This window comes from Haliotis cracherodii, unplaced genomic scaffold (genome assembly GCF_022045235.1).
Source record: "Haliotis cracherodii isolate W230 unplaced genomic scaffold, xgHalCrac1.p SCAF_18, whole genome shotgun sequence".
NCBI lineage: Eukaryota > Metazoa > Mollusca > Gastropoda > Lepetellida > Haliotidae > Haliotis > Haliotis cracherodii.
Window position 1 is genome coordinate 2721205 of NW_027266273.1, and position 13766 is coordinate 2734970.

Consider the following 13766-nt stretch of genomic DNA (forward strand, 5'->3'; position numbering starts at 1 on the left):
TCATACATCTTCCCAAGGTAAGGGAGCTAACTGACTTGAAAGGTCCAGTTTTCACCCTTGCTGAACTAGGCTGGAATGTACTAAAGTTCTCATGGAAATGAAAAAAACCTGTTTTGCTAGATTTAATAATCGACACAAAGCATTACGTAAATGTAAATACAAAATAACAAAACAACTGGAAAAGTACTAGTCTAGATTGGCTAGTTTTATCTCAGTGCTCAATACAAAATGTACTCTACAGGAGCTAATTTGTAGGCACTTTCAACATTCAAAAATAAAACTAGGTCCAAATTGACATGGCAGAAACAGGCTATAGGCATTATGCAAATTAGCCTGGAAAAAAGTGATCAAAACAGCAATAAAAATAACGGCTATGTTTATGTACATAATAATAATGACAAATAAGTTGTTTGAGAAGGGAATATGTTACTTTTACGTTCTGATATTTTGACGATGATTTACTATCCCACAATGCCACTGACAAATCACATGCACGTGGGTTTCAAGCACCTGTCGTCAAGCTGTCATAGGTCATGGACATTCACCTTGATCTACTAACACCTGGTTATGCTCAGTTTCACAATAGTCTGTTTTGTTCATATTTTTACACACTTTTACATGTAAAAAGACATAAAAACCTTTGATACTCTGTATTTGTGCCAAGGCCCAATTAGTACTAATTGAGTTGTTTGAATATTTATATATTTTGTATATTAACTGCATTTATTTAAAATCTGAGATAAAAAAAACAGTTTTTTTTCATTTCCGTGAGTACTTTAGCTTGACCAGTGGCTATTACGAGTTATGTCTCTTCTATGTCCCCACTACTGACCAATCAGATTCCACCTCTGATAATACTTGCATTTGCTTCAGACAAAGTGGTGACGCCCAGTCAAGATGATCTCATCGATAATAAAGATCTTTATTGTAACAAAAGGGGTTTTACCTTGAGAAGTGCCTTATATCACTTGAGCATCTTTCTTAAAAACATGAAAGGATTTTGAAAATATGTGTTGACGCCCAGTTGACAGGACACATGCTCTGCAAATCCTGCTATTAAATTCTGCACGGTGGTTGCAATATTGTTCATGAACTGGATGTCGATATTGTTACAGGATTTTGATTGGACTATGCATAGACTCATTAGTCCAGCCAAAGTATAACTCCATAATTCCAGCCAGTTCGGCAAGGGTGGAAACTGAGCTTTTAAAGTCAATGAACTCCCTTGCCTTGTGAAGATGGTATTCATAGGAGGATGTTCGGTAACAGATCCCCCCACCAAATGAGAATTTGATTGCACTAATGGCTGTTGACTGAGGACAGTTTGATAGTTGTTTGTGACATGGCTGATGGAGTGTACTCTGAAGTAAGTGAAAGCTGACATTGATTCATGTGCCTGATACACTTTGAAGGCTGCTGTGATATAGCTGGGTACAATCTCACTCCATCACCTACAGACAATGCCAGTAATTGCTGGTCTCAGCGAACACTGTCAAGATACAAATCCATTAACAGGTTACTAATCATATAAGAATCTTAGCTGGATATTCTGTGACAAAATATTCAATATATGAATAATAAATACTTGTAATTAAATAAATTGCAAGTAATTCCATGGCATGACTAACCAACCTAATTTTTAATGTTTAAGTTTCCACAAACCGAAAAACAATTAGGCCATGCCAACTAATGGACTACTGTTTCCTGATTGGCTGATGTTGGGTGGGGTTTGTGTTATTTGATTACGCTGAATGTCAATTATTTCATATTGTCTACAATTTTTTATGTTAATGATTATAATAAAAAACAAGTCCGTGAAGTTATTATCGTTGAGGCGGCATGGGTGGCCCAGTCATCTATGGCACCACGATTTGCTGTGCAGAGTTGCGGCCCTTGGGCACGCCAGAAATCTATGATTGTGGGTTTGAACCACGATTCGCCCTGATTATGTTTCTAGGTTCGTAAGCACCATACCCGTGCTCGTGGGTTTCACCAAAGTGGTAAACATCTGAGACATTGATCACTTTGGGCTTTCCTCCTACATTAAGCTGACATGCCTCGGTATTGTTTCATACCCTTACAGATAGGAATTTATATATATTATTCAATGATTAGATATTTAGATATTATATGCGTTGGATAGCCTAGTGGTTAAAATGTTCGCTCGTCATGCTGAGGACTCAAATTTGATTTCAAGACATGGGAACAATGTGTGACCATTTCTGGTTAAAGAACACCCACGTCTTTCCTATAACTAACATATGTATAAGTAAGGATAAGAATTTATGGATGAACAACCTCTTATTACAATTAAATCGACGTTTCGGTGTAGGTACACCGAAACGTCACTCTTAATTGTAATAAAGAAGCTGTTCATCAATAAATTCTTATCCTTACTTAGTACTCCAACTTTGCCTATCAAAGAAGTAACATATGTATAGTTAATCTGTCATGTCATGTTCTCTAACTTCTTTGGAGTATCGTATGTTATACAAATAATACTAAGTGTGAGTGAGCGCCTCTTTGAACAATATTTCAGTTATTTCACTGCATGTCAGATTGATGGAGGTAAACCAGATGTGATGCAAGTTTGAGATGAGACTTCTTTGACGAAACCTACAAGCAGGGGTATGGTGCTGACAAACCCTAGAAACATATTCACCACAAATCTAGGATTTGTAACCATGATCATAGCTCTCTGGCAAACTCAAAAATATGTTCCTTATTTAATGATGTTTACTGATCAAACTATATTAAACACTAGCTATCAAAACTGTTATGAGAAATTTTTAGTTCTCCGCAGAAAGTCAACAAGTCAGTGTTGTGTGCGACTTGGCTTCCAGAGCCGCCCCTGCCTTCAGACTCTCCCACAGTTCATAACTGGTTACTTGTATTAAAACACAAAACAACAGAAAATATTTTATGTCTTTAATATAAGAATAATCTGTCTTTTGTACAGATAATTTCAATATACAAATATTTACAGCATTTGTACATCAGAAATGAGTCAATAAAGTGTGAAAATGACACGGACAAAATGAGTATATGAGGAACATATAAAAAATGAATTGTGTGAGATAAAAACATAAAACAATGTCTCATCTTTCATCAATACACATGTTGACACAAAATAATATCTCTGATGTGCCGAATGTGTTATAAAAACAAAACAAATTAACAAATTACATACCAAGTAACATTATATTAAATACAAAAACAGCTATAACAGATTATAATATCCCCTTTTCCAATGGCCACCAATGGACAAAGGTTTCTCCAAACATACACTCTGATACTATTTGATTTTGTATTAAAGCTAATAGGTATTTCAAATCTTATACAATCTAAAATATTGTTTAAACTAAATTTATGTTCGAAACTTCACGTCCATTATGCAGAAAGTATTTTGGATAAAGGAACAACAGACCATCTCCTTAAGATGGTGCAGGTAATGGGATATACATGTATTATAAAGAATGGGAATAACAAATTCCAGGCATTGCACATATCCATGAAAATACAGATACATGCTACCTTGCATGTCAACTTCAACTCAGGTATGATATGAGGGTAATGCTATTTTTCAGTGCATTATCATTTGCAGAAGCCCGCAGGCTCCCATTAACTGCCCAACGAAGGAGGACGGTTGAAAAGACAGAGGGCTTCTGCAAATGATAATGCCCTGAAAAATAGCGTTACCGTTATTATAGCTAAAATGGATGGAATTTGTCATCAATTAAAAAGAAATAACAATATCGGTTTTGAAACATCTACTGCAATCAACATGAATGTCACTGACCCACTTTTACAAATATGGAAACGTCATAGAATAAACCAGATGAGGTCACTATTAAACATGACATCACTGTCCCTACCTTATGGCATCACCTAACAACGGGTGTGATAATGGCCCGTTGTTAAGCAATATGAGGCATTATCAAGTTTCAGTGGCCCGCTGATTTCTGATAACATGTGACCGCCTCCGTGGCCTAGTGGTATAGTGTCCGCCCGGAGAGCGGAAGGTCCGGGGTTTAATCCCCGGCCGCGTCATACCAAAAGAAGGTACTTGTTGTTACCCTGTATGGCGCTCGGCATTAAGGGGCTAAAACAAGGACTGGTCGGCTCAGAGTCAGTATACTGTGTCTGAGTGGGGTATTCATGTTAAACTGCGGCATGGTATCTAAGTGGACTAGCACTATAAATCGGCATCAGTCCGGACTAGTACAAGCAGCCACACACACACACGTGCATGAACGTCGCTATATAAGTGCAATAATCTTGGACGTGACGTTAACATGAGGATAGTTCAATGATAATTCCATCCATTTTAGCTATAATACAGTTTTAGTCAAGACGGTTTTATTGAATGTAATTACATCTTCACATTCCTCATTTCAGTCAACTGAAGGGAAGTGATATACTACTCACAATAACTTAAGGATCACCCGATTCTTTCATATTACTATAGTTAATCTGTCATGCCATGAATATTTACAGCATTTGTACATGAATGATTCAGTAATGCATGAAAATGACATGGATAAAATGAGTATATGAAAGAATTGGGTGGTCCTGAATTTATATATAGGGTATGCATTGAAGTCAAGGAGGAGATATTATCATTCACACATACACAAGAGTGTTAGTGTAGGGAGGGACTTCCTAAACATAGAGTGAGTGAGTGAGTATGGTTTTACGCCGCTTTTAGCAATATTCCAGGGGACACCAGAAATGGGCTTCACACATTGTACCCATGTTGGGAATCGAACCCGGGTCTTCGGCGTGACAAACAACGCTTTAACCACTAGGCTACCCGACCGCCCCTCCTATACATAGAGGTATCCCAGTGAGGATATTTGAAGGTGGAATTATCACTTGACCAGTCTTCATTTTATTTTGATAAAATAATGTCTCTAATTCCCGTAAACAAGACACGAAATAAGCCTACAAACAAAACATTCAAACATTCCTAAATCTGAAACATTGTCAAAAGATGTTCTAAAATGTAACCCTGACAACTTTATGCATTTGGAACACACCAGTGGTGACGAAAACACATATCTCAGACTTTTTATATTATTTGCATTTTCATGTTGGAAGCAGAGACTGGTTCCAGTCTAACTAAACACAGACATCTGCTGCCTGACCACCTGGTCTTGTGGATAGGGAGTCTGCCCAGAGAGTGGAAGGTCTGTGGTTAGAGTCCATATCTGAAGATGTCGAAAGATGGTACTTGTTGTCACTCTGCCTGGTGTTCAGCATTAAGGGAAGAAAACAAGGACTGGTTAGCTCGGCGTCAGTATAATGTATCTGAGTGTGCACTGCAGCATGGTATCTCAGTGGACTAGCACTATAAAACCGGGATAAGTCAGGACTAGTAGAAGCACACGCACGCACGCACGCACGCACGCACGCACGCACGCACACACTCACTCACCCACGCACTCACTCTCTCACACACGCACACACATGATATAAGTGACATTAAACCCTATTTCACCTCACCTACATCAAACATCTGCTCATCATCCATACAGTGGACACAACCATCAGTAGGATGTACCATCTTCTCAACATGGCAACTAGACTGTTGTAAAATGAAGACCTATGAGGGGAGTGAGTGAGTGAGTGACAATAGTTCTAACACTATTTCCAACAGCATTTTAGTTATGTCACATGTAGATGTATGGTGTAGATGTCTGCCACATCAGTTGTCCAAGGGGAAAATCACCTTGCTTGCCAGCAGATGGTCTTGACAGTTTGAGCTAAGTGGTTATGAAAATGGTTACACAAAGCTGAATATATTTCCTAAATGTACATTTTACAGGCTTTTGAACTTGGTCTTGGGTATACCCTGACTTGACCTTGGTCTATGGTACAATCTGACATGACCTTGGTCTATGGTACAATCTGACATGGCCCTGGTCTAGGGTATACCCTGACATGACCCTGGTCCAGGGTACACCCTGACATGGCCCTGGTCTAGGGTACACCCTGACATGAGCCTGGTCTAGGGTACACCCTGACATGGCCCTGGTCTAGGGTACACCCTGACATGACCCTGGTCTAGGGTACACCCTGACATGACCCTGATCTAGGGTACACCCTGATATGAGCCTGGTCTAGGGTACACCCTGACATGAGCCTGGTCTAGGGTACACCCTGACATGGCCCTGGTCTAGGGTACACCCTGACATGGCCCTGGTCTAGGGAACACCCTGACATGACCCTGGTCTAGGGAACACCCTGACATGGCCCTGGTCTAGGGTACACCCTGATATGAGCCTGGTCTAGGGTACACCCTGACATGGCCCTGGTCTAGGGTACACCCTGACATGGCCCTGGTCTAGGGTACACCCTGACATGGCCCTGGTCTAGGGTACACCCTGACATGACCCTGGTCTAGGGTACACCCTGATATGAGCCTGGTCTAGGGTATACTCTGACATGACTTGTCTCAAATGCAACAATTTAACAGAAAATATCACTGCATCAAGATTACAAGACTCTATTAAGCATTGTTTAAAGATCAGAGAGGATTCAGGACATCAATGGAACCAAGGTGATGGACCTGCTGCCCCATCTTGCAGAATAGGCACACCCCGGAAATATTATCCCTGAAACAGAAGGAACTTGAGAGAAACAATTAGCCCAACTCCATATAAATCACCGATGGCCCCAGGTGCATCCAACAAAATGCATTATCACCTTCCCAGAAGCAAGGAGAAGCTGCAACATACGAGCCATCAACAAGGCAGACATACCAAAGCCCACAGTGACACTGCTGAATCAAACAATTGTACACAAGTTCCAAACCCAGACAAATACACAGGAAACACGACACTTGACTAGTACACAACCATAAAGGACATGGTTTTACAGCACTTTCAGCATCTTAAACATCTCACCTCTTCAGTAACTTGTTTAAAAAGGAATCAAATCACATCAACCATTGAAACTCCTACACTGTAGCCTGACTTGTGATAGTCATAGTGTGATATATGATATAGTCAGCATCGTACAACAGACTGTTTTAGCAGAGATTTCTTATGAATATGGAAAGGAATTATTATTATCATTATTATTATTATTATTCAAAAAAAGGCCTCATCCTCCTCCAAAGTTGACATTCTTCACACAAACAGAAGCAAGCTATAACACACAAAACACCTGTCTGCCCCCAACAACACATCAATATGACATCGCCGTGAACAAATGACAGTGGCACAGTGAAGGGGTGATATGTCAACTGGACTGTGTAAAACACATCTAAATGTTATCACTGATGCCGGCCCCAGTAAAGGTCATGGACATCTGCCTCCACAGAAGAAACACCTCCAGTATGACCTCCTACCTCCCTCTTTATGATAGCAAACTAACCCAGCTACTGACACAGTACCTGCTCAATTAACAAATCTACAATGACAAGACTGCCGATCTGGGGGATCATGGTGAAAAGATGAATGCCTCACTGGATAACCTAACAGACTTTAATATCTCCTGTATTCTATTGTTCAGCAACTCTCAAGGAGGTTCTGGGTTTGTGTAAGACTCCAATAACCTATGCCGCTCGTAAGAGGTGACTAGATGGATCAGTGATAAGACTCTGTGACTTGGTACATGTTAGATTAACACGGAATGTTGCTCATAATATATTGGAATGTGGTTGTAACAACAAACAAACACAAATTGTTCTGCAATCATCCCTACTCTACTTTGTGGGCCCTACTGATGCCAAGACATGGTTTGGGATTGAACAAGGTCTGACTGTTGAACTAGCAACCTCCACACACTTCACAAACACAGGACACCTTACCCTGTATGTAAATGCTAAGTTTAATCACATCGCCACATCCTCACAATGTTACAGTGTTCGAAATAAGTGCCTGCCTGTAGGTCCCTGGCAGGAAGGTTGTGTGTCCGGGCCTGTAGTTCCAAATTTGTATGGGTCCTTATGGCCTGCAGTAAATTTACATTTTTATTTATATGTCACAATAACCTGCAGTTTTTTAAAAGAGGGCCTGAAGAGTTTAGTCAGGGTCTGCAGCTTCTAAAGTCTGTGGGTCTTGATGGCAGCTTGGCAATTTTGTTAATGTCCAACACTGCAATGTTATGTGTTTGGTGGAGGGTAGGGAGTTGTAAGTGTGTTGGTTTATGTGCGGACACTTTGGATTTGATTCTCACAGGGAATGTAGGAGAAAGCCTTCATCACGCAAGTGTTCTCACACGTACTGTGCGCTGTGTACAATTTCTAATCCAATAAACCATTTCACAAACAATAGTTGCCTGCAATAATGAAAGAGACCAGTCATACATTACAAGAGATTGGGGGGAGGTTTGTCCTCAATGATCATCACAAACTCTATTTATAAAAACATGGAAGGACCAACTTGCCTGTCTGGGTAGCAGGACTTGGTCTCAAACGTCTCAACTCAAGTACTCCTGCAAACTGACCCAACAGTGTTTGCAAACATTTGTGCACAACCCTTCCCAAGATTGTTTATCGGTATGGGGTCGGTGTTTGTCAAAATCCAGCTTTTACAAGATCTTTACACATCATAAAATATTAATTCACCTCTTATCTGTCACATATCTGTGGAGACCTTTCCCATTTGATAACTACCTATACATAAAGTTTAAACCATCAGACATTATGAAACCTATCAAGCAAGATATTATATTTTAGTGTCATCTACATTTGCCCTGCAAGCCATGTGGCAACGCTTGATCACAACCTCCCCTGTGTGACCATGTGGACTGCTGAAAAATATTGCACTGACAGTACACATGTAAACATTCCATATGAAGAAAATTAATTCACATATTTAATACATTTGAATTTCTAGGAACAGTATCTGTCATTTCTATGTCAAATGTACATATACACACCTGGAGAAAGGTTAAGCACAACCTTCTTCATATTCATATTTAGTACTCGACCCTTGAAGATAGAACTATTTAATTAGAACAAGCTGGTATTACACAGTGTTTAATAGAAAAGCGAACGCTTATGTACTGCCGGAACTAGTTTCACCAACCAATGTTGAAAACTCTCAACATCTCTGGGCTTATTCAATGACATTGTATGTAGGGCCCTACAGGTGATCATAGCCCAAAGACTGTTGTGAATGTCGTCTATGTTAAAGTATGGGTGTTACGATCACCTCAGCGCTTCGACAGCTCTGCTGAATGGACACCTGAATTCTAAAATTAGGCAGTTGTATGGTATTAAATCAATACATGTCAACTTTTAATATGTTTGAAGTATTATTCTGTTAAACCCAATTGCATTATGCTGTGCATCGCGTAGGTGTCTAACATCAGCAGTGAAATTTTAACAAGAGTCATCAGGAGATGACATATTCCCCTGGTCTGGTGCAATTTGGAAATGGAATTTGGCTACCTATTGGTTCTCCATCTTCCCAAGGCAAGGGTGTTAACTGACTGCAAAAGTCCAGTTTCCATCCTTGGCGAACTATGCTTGAATTTCGTGACTGGAACGTAGCACCACAAGTGGCTATTACGAGTTATGTCCCTGCTGTGTCCCTCCTATTGACCAATCAGATTCCACCTCTAATATCACTTGCATTTGCTTCAAACAAAACGGTAGCACCCAGTTAAGACGATATGATCGAAAATCAAGATCTATATTGTAATAAAATGGGTCTTACCTCACGTAGTGCATCAAATCATTTGAGCACCTAGATTAAAAACATGAAAAGATTTGGAAAATATTTATCAACTCTCTGTTGATGATACAGATGCTTTGCAAATCTTGCAGTTGATGGAAATCTGCACATTCAAATCCAAGTTGTTTACGAACCAGATGTCTAGCTCATTGCACAATTATGATTGGACTATGCATAGACACCTTAGTCCAGCTATAAGGTAAGTCTGTAATTCCAGTCTATTTCGTCAACTGTGGAAACTGGACTTTTACAGTCAGTTAACTCCCTTGCCTCGGGTAGATGACCGTCAGTTAAGTGTAGGGAAAAATAATGGTGTTCAGTATTTTTCAAAACCCAAGGCACCAGTTCACCACTTGACTGATTAGTATAGCAAGCAAAAGTACCTGTTTCCATGAATTTTTAAAAAACAATTAACGGTTTGAAGTTCTGCTCCGGAAACGGAAAACAGACGGACAGACAAGGTGATCTCTATATCCTCAATTTTTCAAACTGGGGGGATCAAAACAAACAGCAATATCCACATTTGAAATTGATCTCATTGGATAAATGTGTTAGATACCAGCAACACCTGCTATAAAAATGTTAGTACAAACACACAGTATGTTTTGCCAGATATTCACAAGTATTATTAATGCCTGTGAACCAAAGAGGCAGAGGAAGCATACACTGGGTAGTCAAATAACTATTGCCATGGAACAGTTACCAAAAACATTATGAAAAAATATATTTTACTTCCAGTATCTCAATACAAGTATTTCACTTTTTAAACAAGATAAATATGTTTAATCAGAAAACTGACACAGGATGTAATTCTTAAAATGGCCACCAGACATGGAAGAACAAAAGGTAGTGCTTAAATTCGTCCCAGGTGTGTTCTAAGAGATTATAAGAAAAATCCCTTATAGTTCAATACATCTATATCACATGTTATACACATGGGTAAATATTTGTAAAATCACATGTAACAAAAACAAATACATGGAATACAATACAGTAACATATAACAGTCATAACAGGTCACATAACACATGCTGGTACATACCTCAATCACACTCGTATCAGAGCAATCTTGACTTTCTTTCATTTGTTGGCTTACAGATTCTTTTTCAAAACCTGTAACTATAGCAACAGATAAGCACTTTTGTAAGGAAACATTCCTTGTGTACCGGTATCTCATAGTCTTTGGAGTTTTTCTCACCCCACCACCTACAGGAATGACGTGGAATATTTTTGAGTGTCCTGATGGTTCATATCACAGATTGTCTCTCACCCTGATTGTCATTTTCCACATCATGAGACACATTGTTAAGAATGTTGGCCAAATAATATTGCTGTCGTCTCTATACAGGTCATATATAAACAGAATATGTTGTTTTGTACAGTGTGTTAATGGTCAGTATAAACACGATGTAGGGTTCAAGTCTGTACTTTCGGACTACTTCATTGTCCAATACCCTGTGCGTTAAACATAACGTAATCATTTTCAAACAGGCTTTTCACGTTTTTGTCAGGTAACTGGGTATATCTGTTGCTTTGTGACAAGACACTGAGGTAGATGTCTGATACTTGGCATCAGACATCTGCTCTCCTTGTTCAGATGTCTACAGCTTGTGGGTGCTGTCTGAAGTAGACATCTGCTCTCTTTGGTCAGACATCTACAGCTTGTGGGTGCTGTCTGAGGTAGACATCTGTGCTCCTTAGTCAGACATCTACACCTTGTGGGTGCTGTCTAAGGTAGACCTCTGCTCTCCTTGGTCAGACGTCTAGAGCTTGTGGGTGCTGTCTGAGGTAGACGTCTGCTCTTCCTTGGTCAGACACGGTTTTCAGCTAGTAGGTAGTTCTCCTTTGTCCCGAGTAGGATGTTCTTTCCACACTCAGTAACCCTATACATGTTTGCTTACACCATTTGGGATCTCCACATCACCCAAATCCTACAGCTTGATGTGAAAGTGAATCCTTTGCTGCTGTTAGCTTTGTAACAGGACTGTCACACAGTCAGACACCAAACAGTGAACACACACATATCCATGCACCAACAGTGACCCTAGTGTTAAACCCTACACCCTGCCCACCTGTACTGCCTCAAGCTGAACAAAAGTAATGCCACAAAACACCCATGTCACAAGCCAGACAATATTAACAAACATGTATAAACATGCAAAAAGTGAGCTATGTATTAATAGTCCATAAATACCGGTAAATAATATCAAGGATAATCTTGGCTGTGAGAGTCTTCCAGTCTGAAAAATAAAATCTGTCCAATGAGGGCAGAATATTATGGCCTTCAAAGTTTATTCAGCGCATCGTGACAAAACTCATTGAAGACAATAATTTTCACAAATCTTCCTATATTTGTAAAATCCATCTTCTGCTACCATCCTTCTATAGACATATCCTTTTCCAAATCATCTCCATTAGTCTCACAAGCTAACCAACACATCCAACCACCATGATATTGTTACAATGTTAGGGATTTCACCATAATGTAAAGCTTTCAAAGTGATGTTAAGATGAGATGTCAAAGGTGTTATGTAAGTTGATGATGTTAATCAGTGTTTCAATGAAGCGTTGCTGACATCCATTCTCCATTGCAGCCCATGTTAAAAAGTCTACAGAAACTTGACCTCACATTTTGAACATGGCCTTCGCCCGGATATCCTGTTTAAGTGTTTCATATCGCGTCTGTAGCTGATCGAAGCTGATGTTTGTTCCCTCAATACTGGAAGTTTTTGATGCATCCGGCGACTCTGGAGCCTTAGTGTTGGGGAGAATTCTGAAATGCAAAGAATCAGTTGTCATGGCAACAAACAACAAGAAATATTGCTGTTCACCTCAAACACTATCATTGGAATATAAAATAATAATAAGAAGCACTTTATTTCATGTCATTGATAATTGGGGGTCTTATTTTAATATCCTACTTAAGTGCAAATTTTGAAACCTTGGAAGCATTGTATAGCCTCAGTGCCGAAAAATGCTATCGATCTTTCTGCTGAAGAAGATTTCAGTAACTGAGACAGGTGCTCTGTCATGAGAAAATCTGTCTGCTGTCGGCTCAAAAACTTGGAATCCATATCTGTCAGCTCAACAAACATGGGATCCTCTGTCAGCTCAACAAACATGAAATCCTCTGTCAGCTCAACAAACATGGGATCCTCATGGGTCAGCTCAACAAACATGGGATCCTCTGTCAGTTCAACAAACATGGGATCCTCATCTGTCAGCTCAACAAACATTAAATCCTCTATCACCTCAACAAAGATGGGATCAATCCTCTACATGGCAGATAGTTCTTATACTGATGGTAAGGTAGAGAGAGTAATATACATACGCTCCTGTCTGAATGAGGCGAGCCTTTTGGATGAGTTTGATTATGCTCTTGTTGGATGTCATCTCCTCTGCAAGATGTCCGTCCAGAGTGCGACAGTTCAGATCTATCTCATCACGAGCCTGGGAATAAAACAAACGAAATAACATTGGAAATCGTCTTGAAGAGATACATGTATTTAGGAAATGACAAGTGTGTTCACTCGTGGAACAACTTGATCCAATAATGACCATATACTTCTAAAATATCTCACAGGTTTACTTTTTTCTCAAACAATTGTCAATAAACATGACAACCAGGTTCGATGTAGAGCAGTTTGAGCAGTTAGGTATTACTTACTTGAACTGTATCGATCATTGTCTAAAAAAGCGTGAGGACTAGCGATCGAAGACAAGTCTATACCCGCGACACTGTATGTATGTGGGAATATAGGATTTGTTTCCAAATTTAAGATATGGTTTCTAGACAGTTGCTACCAGCTGTGACAAAAACATTTGGGTATCAAGTGAAACAGTGGGTCAGTTGGATTACCAGAACCACAAAGATTTTGTTTTTGGCCTAACCCTCCTGGTTGATGAGTTGGATCTGCGAGTTGGAGTGATGAGTTTGATGAGTTGGAGTGGTGAGTTGGATTTAAGAGTTGGAGTGTAAGTTCTAGTGGTGAGTTGGATCTAAGAGTTGGAGTGATGAGTTGGAGTGGTGAGTTGGAGTGATGAGTTGGAGTGGTGAGTTGGATCTAAGAGTTGGAG

At 39.7% G+C, this 13766-nt stretch overlaps 1 protein-coding gene across 7 annotated transcripts in view; it reads right to left on the reverse strand.

Moving 5' to 3' along the window:
- Positions 1-13766, reverse strand: part of LOC139465667 (serine/threonine-protein phosphatase 6 regulatory ankyrin repeat subunit B-like) — a 229112-nt gene that overhangs the window by 124806 nt on the left and 90540 nt on the right. For 4 of the 7 annotated variants that reach the window (XM_071247412.1, XM_071247411.1, XM_071247418.1 and 1 more), the window contains 2 exons: positions 13021-13139; positions 12319-12462 (listed from right to left, as the gene is read on the reverse strand). In XM_071247412.1, coding sequence (XP_071103513.1) covers positions 12319-12462; positions 13021-13139 — 263 coding nt within the window. Of the gene's footprint in view, positions 1-2932; positions 6618-8461; positions 11930-12318; positions 12463-13020; positions 13140-13766 lie in introns of those variants that run through there. The other 3 variants (XM_071247415.1, XM_071247416.1, XM_071247414.1) reach the window with 3 other exon arrangements.